At 39.1% G+C, this 17,532-nt stretch overlaps 1 protein-coding gene across 1 annotated transcript in view; it reads right to left on the bottom strand.

Moving 5' to 3' along the window:
• The window catches only part of zgc:153039 (uncharacterized protein LOC767698 homolog), a 117,176-nt gene extending 100,850 nt beyond the window's left edge, over nucleotides 1–16,326 (bottom strand). The window contains exons 1-6 of the mRNA XM_059945254.1: nucleotides 14,394–16,326; nucleotides 12,173–12,307; nucleotides 10,610–10,747; nucleotides 3,068–3,367; nucleotides 2,283–2,390; nucleotides 1,780–1,891 (exon numbers count right to left, since the gene is read on the bottom strand). Of these exons, the coding sequence (XP_059801237.1) occupies nucleotides 1,780–1,891; nucleotides 2,283–2,390; nucleotides 3,068–3,367; nucleotides 10,610–10,747; nucleotides 12,173–12,307; nucleotides 14,394–14,568 (968 nt within the window). The 5' untranslated portion in view covers nucleotides 14,569–16,326. The remainder of the gene's footprint in view (nucleotides 1–1,779; nucleotides 1,892–2,282; nucleotides 2,391–3,067; nucleotides 3,368–10,609; nucleotides 10,748–12,172; nucleotides 12,308–14,393) is intronic.
• Nucleotides 16,327–17,532: the final 1,206 nt, after the last annotated feature.

The following is a 17,532-nucleotide window of genomic DNA, read 5'->3' as shown; positions in this document are numbered from 1 at the left end:
GAGGAAATAGAACTCACTTACCATTACAACCTAATATTCTTACATACAGGTACTTGCTCCTCTTTAGTCCTAAGGATTATTGTTTGGTCTATAATAGCCCCAGCAAAGTAATCATCCTCTTACCCCTTCTCTTCTCCTTACCTGCCCATCACCTCCCTCCTTCCTTTTCTCCCATGGTCCACTATCCTCTCCTATCAGGTTCCTGCTTCAGCATGTTACCTCTTCCACTTGTCCAAGCTTCTCACTTCATTCCCCTCCCCCACCTGGCTTCACTCTCACCTGCCAGCTTATTCACCTTTCCCTTTCCCCCCTTAATCTGGCTTCTTCCTCCTTCCTTTCCAGTCCTTATGAAAGGTCTTGTCCAAATAAATGTCAACTGTTTATTCCTCTCCATAGATGCTACATGACCAGCTGAGCTCCTCTAGCATTGTCTGCGTGTTGCTCTGGATTTCCGTCATCTGCAGAATCCCTCGTTCATCCTCTTATTTTGAAGTTCCGTCCATGTACCATCAGTAGATGACTCTCTCTCATCCTCTTGCCACTAAGTACATCGTCCCTAAGCAATACTTGTGCAATATTAAAAAAACACGGCTCTTCTCCTGTCTTAATTCCATTTCTTGGGCACAAGTTTGGAAATTACGCTCAGAGTTGCTGTCAAAGACTAGCAAATTGTGCACCAAATATTTGTCCATGTAATGTGATTTGTATATAATAAAATTTAACCCAATGCAACTCATTTAGATCGCTTTCATTAGAGAAAATGATTTCTCATTTTTATTTCTCTTGTTTAAAAGATCTTCCTCTCCTTTAAATTCAAACTCAATCTTCCCTGGATATGAAACTAAGGAAATTTTCTTTCTAAGAACAAAAGGCTGAAGACCATGGAACCTGGGAGAAGAGCGAAAACTGATGAAGGAACTCAGATCAAACAGCACTTCAGAGGGGAAAGGGAAATGTTGCCATTTCAGGGTAATCCTGATGCAGACAATCTCCCACCATTCCCCCCAATGGATGCTGTTTGACCTGCTGAGTTCCTCTGGAAGATTTACTTTCTAGCTGAAAAGTGCATTTGAATGCACCTTACATTAAGAAATGCTTATTTAAAAAGGTAAATTATTGTTGCAGTAAGAAACTAATAAGGAATACTTTCAATGTTTATCTCAAAAGTTAAACTTCAAATGAAAACCAACTAGTTATAAAACTGCATTGCTTTGTCGTCTGAGTACAAAATCCATCTTTGAACTTGCTGCAAAGCGTTTTCATTTCAAGTCATCAATAAATACTTACTGCACAGCAGTTTCCGAATGCAATAGCATTATCAGTTAACACTAACAAGACAGTGCTTTTGGTAACAATATGTATTAAACCATTGACAATATTAATAGGAGCATCGACGTTATTGAGTACTCTAACCACAAAACTTTTAAAACACAACCATTGTTGACAAGCATCCAACTCTTATGTTCAGCAATATTTTATTTTTAAGTGTAATGTTGGATTGTTACTGAAATTGCTGGCAGTAATTCCAACTCAAACGTGGAATGAGTAAACAGTTAAAATGACAAAGATCACTCTTAAAGCCTTGGGTAATTGATACATCACTGTCTTCTTGAATCAAAAGTTCCTTCAGTACTTTCAAAATTGTAATGGTAATTCTACAAGCAAAACTGAATGAATATATGATTATCAAATTCACTTTGTAATTGTATTACAAAGGGCTGACCACTTGGGAGTTGTCCAGCATGAAAAAAAAATCAGTCTTAGGAAATATAGACTCACCTATCACATGTGCAGCAGACCATGACAGATAAAATATTGTACACAATGTATGTAAAAATTACAGCTGTTATTGTGCCTCTGGGAATAGAATAGCTGGGATTCTTTAAATCACCTGGTAATGACAGCAAGACAAGGATTTATGATTTTAGTTAACTTTTTTTAAACAACCCAAACTTCATTGAATGCTGCTTGATGCAGAGATAAAATTACACTTACAACCAACAATTCAGCAAAGGAAGTGCCATTTTATTCATTACATTTTTAATTCCAATCAACAGACGCTGATAAAGTACAGTCATAAACATGTTTATCAGGCAATATATCTTGCTGATACCATAATGCAGGCAAATAGTTTGCTTTACAGTTCAAATTTATTAGTTAATAATGCTCTGTATCAAGCTGCTCTTTCATAACAGAGATTGCATATAATAATTTGATTGCAAACAATGTACTATTAATTTTATGGAAATAATTTACACTTCAAATATTGGTTTGAGCCTTACCTGACATATTGGATCCAGCCATAATACCGGTGCATCCATTGAACATAACAGCAAATACAGCAGCAAAAGACATCTTCACACCAGTTGTGTAGTCTGCTACATACTTAGCTGCAAAGAAAAATGAAGATTTTAAAAATGTGAATAATAGTGCAGGCCTAAACAATTTAGAGCAATTGGAGTCCATGATACATGGAAAAAGGAAGTAGCTGTTTGTTTTTCATTTTATGGCAATCTTCCCACACCATTTAGGCATAATCAGAAAAAAAAATCTCAAGAATAAAAGTAGAATATTTCTTAAGCTTCCTGCTCACGGAATTGATCCAACTCTATGTTAAGTGATTTCATGACTGAGCAATAACAAAAACATAATGTCAGTCAACATCAGATTAATAGCAAATTGGAATGAGCTTGCATCCCTAACTTTCTAATGTAGATAGCATCCAATCTTACGGAAACAATCTTAAATAAAATTAGTCATTGCTCAATGAATAGCTGACCACAGAAAAGCAAAATCCAGAAAGCATATACAAATCCAACTCTCGCCAAAAACCTTGTGACAAGTGATTCACTTAAAAACCAGTAAGGTTCTGAGCAAAATTCTATCAAAATATAGAAATATTTAAACAAATGTAAATTAATTGCCTACATTAGAATAAATGCATATTTACATGCAAGATTAATTTTTAAATTCTGGCAATTAATAAACTGAAATAAATGCAATTAAGTCAACAAAGGCCTTTAGAATTCATCAATTTTCATTACAAGTAGTTTTTGCATCAACTTACATGGAAGGTTGCTCTTTAGAGTTGACAGATTAAATCCAGTAAATAAACCCTCTCGAAATTCTGTGTTATTCCCTGATGTCACTGTAATATTAATAGATCTAGGTGACACTGCAAAGAAGCTAATAAATACTGTGCTGAGCACCACTATAACAATGATGAAAATTATGAAGGTAGCTTTGGCATAGATATCAGCTCCAACCAAACACACAAGAAGGCATAAGATGAGAATCACTGTGCCATAGAGAAGTTCATACCAGTACGAATGAGGAAGAACCTGAATGCCACTTCTTGTGGTTTGCCCTGTTAAAAACCAAAATGGTTCAATTAGCAACCTGCTTTCGCAGAAAAGGAACTACATCTTAACGTATGATACCGACAACTGCAGAATTCCTTAGTTCCATTAAATATTGTTTCTATACAAGTTTCTTTGTCAATGCTATTTCAGATTAAGGATGCTTAATGCCATTTCCTGTACCCAAGCACGAGGAGAACAAAATCATTGTTACTCTAGATCTGATGCATCACAAAAAAAATACAAGAATAATAATTTTAAAATAAACAATAAGTACACCAACACAACAGCTTGTATACATTGATTGATTGTATGTCCATAAAGTAACACTGGGCTGTACATAAAGAGAATGAGGGGAAATAATAAAAGAACGGTGGAGGTGTTGAACTGATTTAATGCTTGGGGAAGTAACTATTTTGAGTCTGGTGGTCCTGGCATGGATGCTATGTCACCTCCTCCCTGATGGGAGTGTGACAAACAGTGGCATGAGCAATGCATGTAAATGCAGGGGTCCACAGGAATATCGTCTAGTTAGTGCTGGCACCTACTATGAATGCATGGGACATCTCTCATTAGGTCATGTAATTCACACATGTTCTGTACAGGAAAAGTCACTAGGCTTCACAGCAGTAAATTATAGAGCAGACACTTTGGCTCATTACCACATTGGAATTAAACAATTAGAGTAGTTCTTCCCACATGAAAAAAAAAGTTAAAATGGTGTGACCACTGGCAACTCCATTAAACATCTGGAAACAATAGACAGTAAGTGCAGGAGTAGGCAGTTCGGCCCTACTAGCCAGCACCGCCATTCACTGTGATCATGGCTGATCATACACAATCAGTACCCCGTTCCTGCCCTCTCCCCATATCCCTTGACCCCGCTATCTATAAGAGTTCTATCTAACTCTCTCTTGAATGCATCCAGAGATTTGGCCTCCACTGCTTTCTGGGGCAGAACATTCCACATATCCACCACTCTCTGGGTGAAAAAGTTTTTCCGCATCTCTCTTCTAAATGGCCTACCCCTTATTCTTAAACTGTGGCCTCTAGTTCTGGACACACCCATCAGCGGAAACATGCTTCCTGCCTCCAGTGTGTCCAATCCCTTAATAATCCTATATGTTTCAATCAGATCCCCTCTCATCCTTCTAAATTCCAGTGTATACAAGCCCAGTCGCTCCAATCTTTCAACATATGACAGTCCCGCCATTCCAGGAATTAACCTTGTGAACCTACTCTGCACTCCCTCAATAGCAAGAATGCCCTTCCTCAAATTTGGAGACCAAAACTGCACACAATACTCCAGGTGGGGTCTCACCAGGGCCCCAGGTACAGATGCAGAAGGACCTCTTTACTCGTATACTCAATTCCTCTTGTTATAAAAGCCAGCATGCCATTAGCTTTCTTTAATGCCTGCTGTACCTGCATGCTTACTTTCATTGACTGATGTACAAGAACACCTAGATCTTGTTGTACTTCCCCTTTTCCTAACTTGACTCCATTTAGATAGTAATCTGCCTTCCTGTTCTTGCCACTGAAGTGGATAACCTCACATTTATCCACATTAAACTGCATCTGCCATACATTTGCCCACTCACCCAACCTGTCCAAGTCACCCTGCATTCTCAATACATCCTCCTGACATTTCACACTGCCACCCAGCTTTGTGTCATCAGCAAATTTGCTAATGTTACTTTTAATCCCTTCATCTAAATCATTAATATATATTGTAAACAGCTGCGGTCCCAGCACCGAACCTTGCGGTACCCCACTGGTCACAGCCTGCCATTCCAAAAGGGACCTGTTAATCACTACTCTCTGTTTCCTGTCGCCAGCCAATTTTCAATCCATGTCAGTACTCTGCCCCCAATACCATGTGCCCTAATTTTGCCCACTAATCTCCTATGTGGGGCTTTATCAAAAGCTTTCTGGAAGTCCAGGTACACTACATCCACTGGCTCTCCCTTGTCCATTTTCATAGTTACATCCTCAAAAAACTCCAGAAGATTAGTCAAGCATGATTTTCCCTTCATAAATCCATGCTGACTCTGACTGATCCTTCTACTGCTATCCAAATGTGTCGTAATTTACTCTTTTATAATCAACTCCAGCATCTTTCCCACCACTGACGTCAGGCTAGCCGGGCTATAATTCCCTGTTTTCTCTCTCCCTCCTTTCTTGAAAAGTGGGACAACATTAGCCACCCTCCAATCAGCAGGAACTGTTCCTGAATCTATAGAACATTGGAAAATGATTACCAATGCGTCCACGAATTCTAGAGCCACCTCTTTAAGTACCCTGGGATGCAGACCATCAGGTCCCGGGGACTTATCAGCCTTCAGACTCAACAGTCTATCCAACACCATTTCTTGCCTAATATAAATTTCCTTCAGTTCATCCTTTACCCTAGTTCCTTTGGCCACTATTACATCTGGGAGATTGTTTGTGTCTTCCCTAGTGAAGACAGATCCAAAATACCTGTTCAACTCATCTGCCATTTCCTTGTTCCCCATAATGAATTCACCCGTTTCTGCCTTCAATGGCCCAATTTTGGTCTTAACTTTTTTTTTGCTATTCACATACCTAAAGAAGCTTTTACTATCCTCCTTTATATTCTTGGCTAGTTTACCTTCGTACCTCATCTTTTCTTGGCGTATTGCCTTTTTTGTTATCTTCTGTTGCTCTTTAAAAGCTTCCCAGTCCTCCGGTTTCACGCTCATCTTTGCTATGTTATACTTCTTTTATTTTTACACTACCCTTTACTTCCCTCATCAGCCATGGCCACCCCTTACTCCCCTTAGGATCTTTCTTCCTCTTTGGAATGAACCGATCCTGTACCTTCTGCATTATTCACAGAAATACCTGCCATTTTTGTTCCACTGTCTTCCCTGCTAGGGTATTGTTCCATTGAACTTTAGCCAGCTCCTCCCTCATAGCTCCATAGTTCCCTTTGTTCAACTGTAATACTGACACATCCGATTTTCCCTTCTCCTTCTCAAATTGTATGTTAAAACATATCATATTATGGTCACTACCTCCTAATGGTTCCTTTACCTCGAGGTCCCTGATTAAATCCAGTTCATTGCACAACACTAAATCTAGAATTACCTTCTCCCTGGTCGGCTCCAGTACAAGCTGTTCTAAGAATCCATCTTGTCTTTGAACAACATCTTTGAAAACAGTGTTGAGTAACTAACTTAATCAAATTGCAGAGGTTACTGGAAAACTGATACAGTGGATTCTGGTTGATTGGGACATATCAGGATTAGCACATTTTAAGTTTCACGGAAATAGTTAAAAAGGTGTGTGTGTGCCTGCGTGCACGCATGCCGTCCTGGTTATATGCATCTTCGAACAATGCATAATTGTGAATCTGCATCGAACCTATTTCTAGTAACTTCTCCTTATATGCGTCCAAAACTCAGTTATGCCAGGCTGTTGGGACGAGAAGCACCGCTTTCCCGCTAATACAAGTCATGTGCGCACGCCTCAGTCTCACTCCTGCCAGTCTCGCATTGGTTTTGGCAGCGTGTGGATGTGTGATCTTGCACTCAAACTTTTGTTGTTGTTATAACATAGGACGCTTAGGAGGCATAGGTAAAGTCCTGGGCCATCAGCCAAGCAGCAGAGAACTGCTTTAACAGTTGAAAAAAAGTTGGAAATTATAAACAGGGCTGCGTCAGGTGAAGGTAACAAAAAGTGCAGTGATTGATTCATCACAAGAGTCTTCAAAGATTGTTACCAAAGTGCGTAATCTGATTATGACAATAATGGAGAAAATGTTGAGTTTGTACATTGAGCATGAAACAAAGAAAAAAACAACACTCTGTTCTGATAATCTTCATGTGAAAGCTTTGGAAATTTATGGTCGCCTTTGTTCAGAGGCTAGTGAGGAACTGTCAAATGATGATGTTAGCTTTAATGCAAGTATGGGATTGTTTTCTAAGTTTGTTAATCATCACGGGGTTCACAACTTAGCTGTGCGTGGTGAGCAAGCTAGTGCTGACCATAAAGCTGCTGAACGCTACCCTTTGCAGTTGTGGGCCATGATAGCCGAGTTAGGCATCACACCAAAGCAGGTGTTTAATGCAGACGAGACTGGGCTAATTTGGAAGCGTATGCCAAAACGCACTTACATTAGTAAGGATGAAAAAACTACGTCAGGTTTCAAGGCAGCAAAAGATAGGTTGACTCTGCTTATGTGTTCCAATGCCAAAGCAGGCTGCGAGATGAAGCCTCTCTTAGTTTACCATTCACTAAACCCCCGTGCTCTTAAGGGCTTGTGTAAGAGTATGCTTCCTGTCCACTGGGCAGCTAACAAGGAAGCGTGGGTCACTGGTAAAATCTTTGAAGACTGGCTTGATAATCATTTTGCTGTTGAGTCTGAATGCTACTGCCGGGAACAAAACCTTGCCTTTAAAGTTCTTTTGTTGCTTGACAATGCGCCAGCCCATCCTAAACATTTGGACAGCATTCATCCTAACCTAAGTACTGTATACCCTAGTATATTAACTTTCTATGATTTATAATGTTGAATATTACCTTAAATTGATTAAATATAATATGGAAGTTGCCTTGTAGTACTGCTTTTTTTTTGTATTGGTATGGAAATGTGAATAAACTACGGATAAGATATACTTAGGAAGCCCTCCAGAACACATCCCTATTTTCTCCATTTAAATGATTATTCACATTATGCATTGACTGTGAGGAACGTATCCCCCACATATAACAAGGATAGTGTGTGTGTGAGTGAGTGTGTGTATACACACACACCACTAGATAGTGTTTATATATATAAAAAACATTACCAATACTACAGTACTATAAAATTGTATTAGTTTCTAATAGTTATTCATGGAGGAATTCTTCCGAATGCTGACGTGTTACTTTCACTGTAAATGAACAAAATCAGTGCAAACACCTCGTGCCTTCGTTGCCTTTCTGCAGGAAGTGGTGCAGTAATCTTTTAAAGTCGAAAACAAAATTATCAAAAAAATTACTGCGTTTTTTGAATCAGCTATTAGCCCAAATGGATAACATAACACAAGCAACTGAAGCTATTTAAAAAGTATTTGCTCTAGAAACAAGGTGCATTATCTCACAGCCACACAAGTGCACACAGTTAGAAACTGTTAGCAACAGTCGCCTGTACCAATTAAACAGCATTTTGTCCCAAATAAATGAAGTGAATCCTGACTATTTTCTTGTTAGTTTTTGTTCTTTGAGAGTTGTCCTAAATAAGTGTTTGTCCTGATTAACCAACAGTTTGATGAACCAGAATTCACTGTACTGTATTCTTAAGCAACTTGCTGTAATACTGATGGGTTCAATCCCCCTCATAACACAGCAGGATCAAAGTTAGAAGTCCCGGATGGAAGTTCCCCATGGGTTTGTTAGGACATTAGCTGGACTCAAAAGAGCAACACAAGTACATACACAAGTTGCATATTTAATCTCAGGATCAGGAAGTAACTTATGTACTTTTTCCAGATATTAGAAAGAGAAGGTAGAGGAAATTCTCACAAATGCTGTACTGATTTGAGACTATTTCGAAGAGGCTCACACTAAAAGTTGCAGTTTTGCTTTCAGAAGAGTAAGGATTCACTTGCTCACAATATGCAGGGAAATGTTTGAAATCAATTGCTTGTTTCAAATGAATGTTAAACTGAAAACAAAAGCTTCTCCTTTGTGGAATGCAAGGTAACATCTCTCCATTATTGCTCTAATTTCCAGTAACCACTGCCGTTTCCCACATCCCGTTTTTTCCGTGGCCTCTTTATCCCTTCTCTTCCTCTTCCCCCATGACCTGCCCATCACTTTCACCTTCTTCCCTCTAGCTTGTGACCTCCATGGCCTATGGTCCTCTCCAATCAGATCCCTCCTTTAGCCCTTGCCTTTTTCTTCCGGTCAAGGTGACACTGGGCTGCAGCCTCTGTCACGGCCAAGGCTTAGACGCAGTTTTTTTTGTTCATGGGGACGGTTTAGGGGCTCAGGGAGTTATAGGTCGGATTAGGGTTTTGGAACAGGGATGTGGAGGAGTTACAGGTCAGCATCTACTCTGCATTTGAAGTCCAGTGACATGGACGGGTGATGAAGGATATCTGAATTCCAGGCCTCCACTCTGCCCTTGAAGGTGAGCGATGTGAACATGGAGCCAAGGGATCCGTGGAATCTAGACGTGCGCTCTGCACTTGAAGGCCAGCGGCATGGAGAGGTGATGAAGGACAGCCGTGGATGACGGGCTGTTCCGGGATTGGACATTCAACTAACCAGTAGACATGAGGGTAACTTAGTGGATGAGCCTGGACTTCGCGGTCCTGCCATTGGCTAGTACAGTTGTCAATACCAAGATCGAAGTCCTAAGGTCAATCAGAAGTCTGGAAGTCAAAGCCTGGAGACCCATCCTGAAGATGGAGGGCTGTCAGTATGTGTCAGTTGGAAGGAAAAAAGGGATTTGTTTTACTGTTTGTTGCATTTGGCTTTGTTGTGTTATATTGTTCCGACGAGCCCTCTGAGCACGTTATGATGGCACCAGAGTGTGTGGCAACACTTGTGGGCTGTCCCCTGTACATCCTTAGGTGCCGACTGTCAACACAAATGATGCATTTCACTGCACTTTTCAACGAACAGGTGACACACAAATCTGAATCTGTAACCTCCCAGCTTCTCCTTTTACTTCTCGATCCCTACCCTCCTGCCTTACCTGGATTTACACATTACCAACCAGCTTGTATTCCTCCTCCTTCCACCCTTTTATTCTGTCCCGTTCCCTTCCAGTCCTGATGAAGGTCTCTGTCTGAAACACCAACTATTTATTTGCCTTCATAGATGTTGCCTGATCTGCTGAGTTTCTCTTTTTTGTGCACATTTATCCAGATATCCAGCATCTGTGATGTCTCTTGTATCAATCATTTTTCACTTCCTTAAAGATTCCACACACGCTCTCGCAATGTGACAAGCTACTTGATATCCTTATCACAAAGATCCGTTTCCACACCAACTGTAGTAAATGGGATTAGCACATGTAGGTACTTTATAGTTAGTACTGTCATGATGGGCTGAAGGGCCTGTTTGGCTTACATCACTATGACTTCCTAGTTCAAGGCTCATGTTGTCCATTTTGTATTACAGTTCATTAATCCTTGTGCTTTTTTTGCTAACAAATGTGTAAATAATCCCCTAAAATTAAGTCAATAGCATTGGCAGAAACAAATAATAATGTTGAATTAATCCAAATTGCTTACCGACTGGCAAACCAAAAACATCAACAATAGATTCAACAAGACCCAGGATGTAAAGAGCACTCCCGCATACATTTGCCAAGAAGAACATGACTCCAATGCTGCCCCCAAACTCTGGGCCCAAAGCTCGACTGATCATATCTGGCCACAGCATTAAGGAAAAACAGCAATATCTTTTGAAAACCCTATGATTATTTGCAATCAATACAGTCTGTATTTGATATTAAAACAAGGCTTGTTTAATGAAGTCAGGTGTGAATACATTCTTGCAAGTGCAATGCACAATAATGCTGGTATATTTAATTTATATTCTGCCCCATATGAAATTGGTGTATTGACTTGACACTAGTGCATAAAGAAAGGAGTCAAAACAGACCACAGATAGGTACAACGTTGGCTTGCACAGTGCGAAAAATTCAGAAATATTGAATCTAAAAATGAGAGCCATGTTAGTGAAGCTTTAGAAGTGCACACAGCAGCACATCATTTATAAGCATTACCTCAATTCTCAGGCTAAAAGGATGGGTTCACTGTCGCATTAGAGTGCAGAAAAGATGAAGGAAAAAAATATTCTGATTTGTTTGTGGAAGTTGAGTGCAGTTAATATGCCTTTTGTTGAGAAATACAATTTAATTTCTCCTATTTCTCTTGGTCTCTGCCACTCTGGGATAAGTGGCAAATATATAAACAGACTGGTAGACAGCATTGATTTAAGTAAGCAAACCTCATGGAAGTAACTAAACTCAACAAGGCATAACCTTCTGTACAAATAACTGATCTTGTTTGGGACACTGCATTCACAATATGAGGGCTTCAAGGGTTGAAACATGAAGATAAATCTCAATAGGTTGGCTTCTGTTCCATTTAGAGGGATGGCTAACTAGCTAAAGTTTTAAACTTATAGTGGGATTCAATGGAGTCGGCAATCTCAATGTCGTATTGATAAAATTGTTGTCACACCATTCAATAAAACTTCATTGGGTAGTCATGAAGAAGCTACTTCCTCTCGAGGAACAATATCAAAACTGGAGCCAGTCTATTTGGGAGGAAAAATCAAGGAACATTTTCCATGCAAAGGATAAGGGAAATAAGGAATCTTCATCTATGAGATTTTTTTTTTTTGCCCAATTGCTGTTTTCAAGACAGGTATAGATTTAAATTACAAAACAGCCAGTTCTTATTTTGATAAAAAAATCACTAATCTCAGTAATAATCATTCCACTTTCTACAAATTCTATGGTTTCAATTTCACTACACCATGTAGACAGGCTGCAAATGATTGCAAGCAAAAAAAGAACAGGAAAGTAAAAGTGTTCAAAAATTAATCTCAACAAAGAATTTTGTTAACCTGAAAAAAGTCATTAATGTGAATTTAATTACCTTTGGCATATTAAATAATTTTCAGAATTATTAATCATCGCCATTGTTAAATATTGACATTGCTATTTCTAAATGTTAGTACAACTGAAACTCTTAAATCTAGAAGCTGCAAAAAGTTATTTTGGTAAATTACTAAGCAACAGTATTTAAAGCTAAATATTTTATAAATATCATACCAAAGGATACAGTAGGCACCACCAGCATCCAATGCACCATTTGTGGAGACAGCACACACTGATAACACAGTCATGCTTATGATGAGATATGCCACAACGAACATAAGGATAGTTTGGTACAGTCCTGCTTGACCAACAACAAAACCTTTAATTTAAAAAAATAGAGGCGGTTATTAAACAAGAAAATACATTTGCTATGCATCATGATGAACCTGGTTGGGGGAAAAAAGTATTAATATCCATTCTGCACTAACATTATATTACAAACTGTTCAGTGAATTGTTGAATTGATCATAGATTTCTAGGGGAAAAATTATTTTCAAAGGAAGTTAAATTCATCCCACTGATCTCCATTAGGATATCAAAAGTCTCTGGGAGAAAAAATATTAATAATTCCAATTATATCCAACAACGTCAACAGATTTTGGTAAGATTTGATTTAAGATTATAACCTTCAATACTATTAAATGCTCTTTTTTCTTCTTTCTTGTTCAAGGCTCTTTATAATCCAGAGCCATGAACAAGAAAGAAGAAAAAAATAAGTTTCACTGTAGGAAAGTGAGCCTTTGCAAATGTGAGTACTTTATTTTGAGATGTTTGTTGAGATTGTCCATAGAACAAGGCAAACTAGTTTCAAAAGCAGATCACTATGCAACCAAACAATATTGCAAAGAGGTCCATAAACAGCATACTAGGTAAGTATCCTGCTTTGTTTAATGGGGAAATTTGAGTACCTCAGGATCTTCACCTCACATGGATGTTTGGAATGCAGAAACAGAAGATCATTCAGGTGCTGGTAGATGTTTTGTTTTGTGGAATTACTGAGAACTAACGTGACTTCAGCTTAGTGCTACATCCAAAGATGACAAAGTAATGATCCCACAGTTCTGCAATGAAATTCTAGCTTGTGTCGTGTAGGAATCCAACCCACAACTTTATTACCAAAAGGGAAGTGCTACAAGTTAAAGCTGAATTTTAAAATAGCAAAAATCTGGTCAATGATAAAAATCTGCATTAATTCCCTTTTCTACAAAAGGAAAAATTCATATGTAAAATTGGGATCATGACCTTTTAGAGATTAAAAAGTACCACGAAGCACAAATCACATCTTCTATTTGGTCAGTTTTTATTCACTTGTGCCAGACATTGTTCAGGAGAAAATAAGGAACTAAGACAAGAAGTCAAAGTGAAATTTCAATACACTGACTGCCAAAATGGACGCTCATCCAAATAATTCTGAGTATGTTATGGTTTGCAGTTACTCAAGGGCACATCATTAGTCTATTTCCAAGGCAACAGAAACAAAGATTGAAATCAAGACATTGACCAGTATTTTTAACAGAGTGAAGTCATTAAAGCAGTAAGAACAAAGTCGGCCATTCATAATCACATTCAAGCAAAAACTTCCACTCCAACCCTTACACATTTTGATTTATCTTTTTTGTTTGTATGGGACACCTGCAAGCGATTTTTCATTACATTAGTCAATATCAACGAGCTAGTTCAGGAGGATACTTTTTTTTAATATAAACTATGCTTTTGGAGGCTGAATTACTGAAAGAGAACGTCAGTAGAGTGTTAGTGATACAAACACAATGTAATAGTTCCCACACCCCTCCTAGAAAGTGACTTCATATAAAACCTAATCACACGCCTTATGACTAATGGGCAGATAAATAATAAGACTCATGGTGGTGGCAAATTTTAGGGACATAATTTCAAAGCTCGTCGCCTGAACAACTCAATGCTGTCACAAACTACAGGTCAAGGAAGCTAGAGGTTCAACAATGAATTTCCAAAACTCTGCGAGGCTGAGAGAACTTTCAAAGGTGGGTAGGTAGAACCAGGAAGGAACTGAACAAAAGTACAATGTCCACAAAAGTTGAGGAAGGCAGGACTGTGAGCTACCGTACATATGAACCCGGCTAGTTCAAAAAGGCTATTAAGTAGTCGCCCTAATTGTTTATGTTTAGGGCATGCTAATTTAGTTTTGTCAAGGTAAAATTTACCCTAAATAATATGTATTAAGTTAGAGATTATTTGAATTAGTATTTTTAAACTGGAGAATAAAAACAGTGATAGAAATAGTAAGACAGTCGGGCATCAACAGAGCCACCTCGGGTCTCATCCGACTGGGGTTGACGTCAAGAAGGGAATTTCCATGTTGTGACCGAGAGAAACAACGAGCAGCAAGTTCGGGGTCGGGCAGAAACTTTGGGGCCAGCACTTACCTATTCGCAGAAAAACCACCACACTGAACATGGAAAGCAGGGTGGGTATCACCACCCCAAAGAAAGTGGACAGCTTCTTAGCCGACGCCTGCTGGCCGTCCCTCGGCCCACGGGGGCTGCCAGCATCGGGAGCCACGTTCAACCTGTAATTGAGCAGGGGAGTCCGTTCAGCCATGGCTGCAAACAGCCGACAAACTCACAAAACCCACGCCAGCACCGCACTCCGGCTCTGTCGCCACTCATGTGACCAGTCACATGACAGCCGCCGCCTGCTGCTCCGCCGCTCTCGTTGCTGTTGTGAGGAGTGCAAAGAATGGCTTCGGTAGTTCAAACAAGCGTTCACCACGTCAGCCACATTCAGTTTCACTATTACTCCATTACTTCCTACTTGATGCGTAGTTTTTAAACAACTAATAGATTTGGAAATTGCAATAACACTTTCAAATGTATTAAAAGTAATTACGCACCTAAACCGCTTTGGTTTTCAGTTAGTTAACAAGCAGGATGTCTCGTAAAGAGGTTCAGGTTTTGGGGTTTTGCAGCAGTTCTGCACAAAACACTTCTCGTTCAATGTTAATGCACCTGTTATTTTGGTCTGGCGATTGATGCCTTGGAGTGCCTTTGGCGAGTTCTCAAAGTGAATTTTGCTTTAGGTACAGACGTCAATCTTGGTGTACAAGGGGTACACAGATTGTAAGTTTGGCGTCGGGATATAGTGTGTCAATCCAGTCGGCTTCTTTGTCCAAACAAGTTTCTGTTGTGTTCTGCCGAGCGTTGTAGGCATGCTATGTTGGGGCTGGGATGTGAGGCGACACTTGCGGGCTGCCCCCGCTCATCCTTGAGTGAGTTGGTTTTTGATGCAAACAACACATTTCACTGTATGTTTCGATGAACATATATTACCTGTGCTGACGATAAACTTAAAGTTATGGTCAACAGTAAACCTCAGGATATTAATGATTGGCAACTCAATTATGGTACTAAACGAGGTGGTTAGATGTTCTTTTGCTAGAAAAGGTTATTTCCTGTCAATTTTGTAGAGTAAATGTTAATTACTAAAACATCCTATATCTAGATTGTGATGACTGCAATTATGACTGCTTCATGTTATGTTGCAACTGGAATTTAAGATGTTCCTACAGCTTAATGGTCTTAAAATTGTGCAATCATCAGCTACTTTGGACCACCTGATGGAAGGAAGGTGGATCGAGCTGCATCAGCATTCATCATGCATGAGGTCTATGGGAAGACTTTTGCAGCTCTTCCATATACTTCTACTCTCGGGTTTTGTTATTATTAGCATGCAGAGGTTATTCATATCACAGTGGATGACTTTAAATATTTACAGCCTATCTGTTACTGCATACTCTGTTGGATGTAGCTAATTCTTCCTTAAAAATCAATATTCAAAAACATTTTTGAGTTCCTCAACTGTGAAGTTTTTGCTAATCTATACATCAACAAAATGTTTCATTTGTTAACTCACTAGAAGCATCTACTAATCTACATTTGAGCAAATCAGTAAATTTAAAATGTTGCTTCCTTCCATACAGGCGAAGTCCACATTGCTTACTTCAGACGTTTATAGCATTTGTAGTTTTAAACTCTTGATCAAACACTTGCAAGATTCTGCATACATGCTTTATTCTCACCACTGATGTAGTAAAGCATTTTAGATTGGTGCATGGGCAGTCACACAGAGTTACCACTCCATCACACTGCATTGCCACTGATATATGGCCCATGTAGATCTCTGGTTGGAAAGGAATTTTTGCTAAAATCAACAAAAAAGGCTATTTTATCTGTCGAATATGTAGTAGTATGAGCTAACATAACAATTAAAAAAAAATTAGGCACAGATCCATCCAACTCAGAATGCCTGCAGTAAAACTTTAAATACTCCTGTGCTATAACAGTTTTAATAAAGTACTTTACAATTTACTTTGCCTCATAGTTTACTTGTCATTGTACAGCTGTAACTGTGTCTTTTTATTGGGAATATTTGCTGATTGAGAACAGTATCCTTCCTGTAGTTCAGGAGGGTTTTGTAGACCTAGATTTATAATATTCTTCCAGTTCATTGAAGTACATACTGAAAGTAATCCAGGTCTCAAAAGGGCACAGATCACTGCTGCCATGATACCCGTAAGTTCTTGGATACTCATTGGAAAGCAGTGATGAATTTAACTAGTGATGTTTGCCTTCGCCATGAGGTAACAACTTACAGGAAGAGGTCAACATTTCCAGAGTCTTGCTATAGATCTTTATAGCCTCCGTAAAAATCCTCCAAATTCATTAAAAGCATAAGAGAAGTAACATCAGTAACCTCTCCCAATCCAAAATCCCCAGGACCCAGTTACTCTTAAGTGGCTACGTTAGACAGGTCACATTGCTTGCAGGCCAGACACCAGATTCCCAAAGCAGATGTACCATTCCAAGTTTGGTCATGGGTAGGGAATACCAGGCAGAGAAATGTGCTCAAAACCTCATGTGGAGGAAATATACATGTGCTGAAACAAAGTGCTTACTCTAAGCCAGGGTCAGTTGGGTTGGATAGGAAGTGGCTCAAAAGTTGATGGTTGGAAATTTAAACCGGAGAGGAAAATGGTGGTGGCAATACAGGCAAAACCCCACATTACTGAAGGGGTGGGGGGGTGGGTGGTGGCCCAAAAAATCGTCCGAATCAAGATTTTTCCAGAGCACAAAAAAACATAGATGTGCATGTCAAGAAATGAAAGCTTGAACTAAAACAAAAATTGACACAAATTCCATGACAGTTCAATTTTAATCTGCATCTCATATTAGTTGGCATGATTTGTAAAGTTAAATATGGGTTTATTGAGGGGTTACCGATATATGAACCACATTTTTTCAAATGAAAATTTGATTGCAAGCTTTCATGTTTCCATTTCCATTGGAGGTATAGGACAGCCACAGTATAATATGCACAAGTAGAACAAAATGGATGTCTTAACTGGGAATGAGAGACAACTTCCAGGCAATACGTTACAGAGTGGACATCTCTCCAATACAATGCACAGGTTTCTGCAGAGGTCCATAATGCAACACTGGAAACTACTGTAAAATACTCAGATCAGATTGTCTTTTGATTGTGTCATCTATCAGAAGCTAACGATGC

This window comes from Hypanus sabinus, chromosome 2 (genome assembly GCF_030144855.1).
Source record: "Hypanus sabinus isolate sHypSab1 chromosome 2, sHypSab1.hap1, whole genome shotgun sequence".
Lineage (NCBI taxonomy): Eukaryota > Metazoa > Chordata > Chondrichthyes > Myliobatiformes > Dasyatidae > Hypanus > Hypanus sabinus.
Note: the sequence above shows the minus strand (reverse complement) of the source record. Positions and strands in the feature narration are given on the sequence as shown.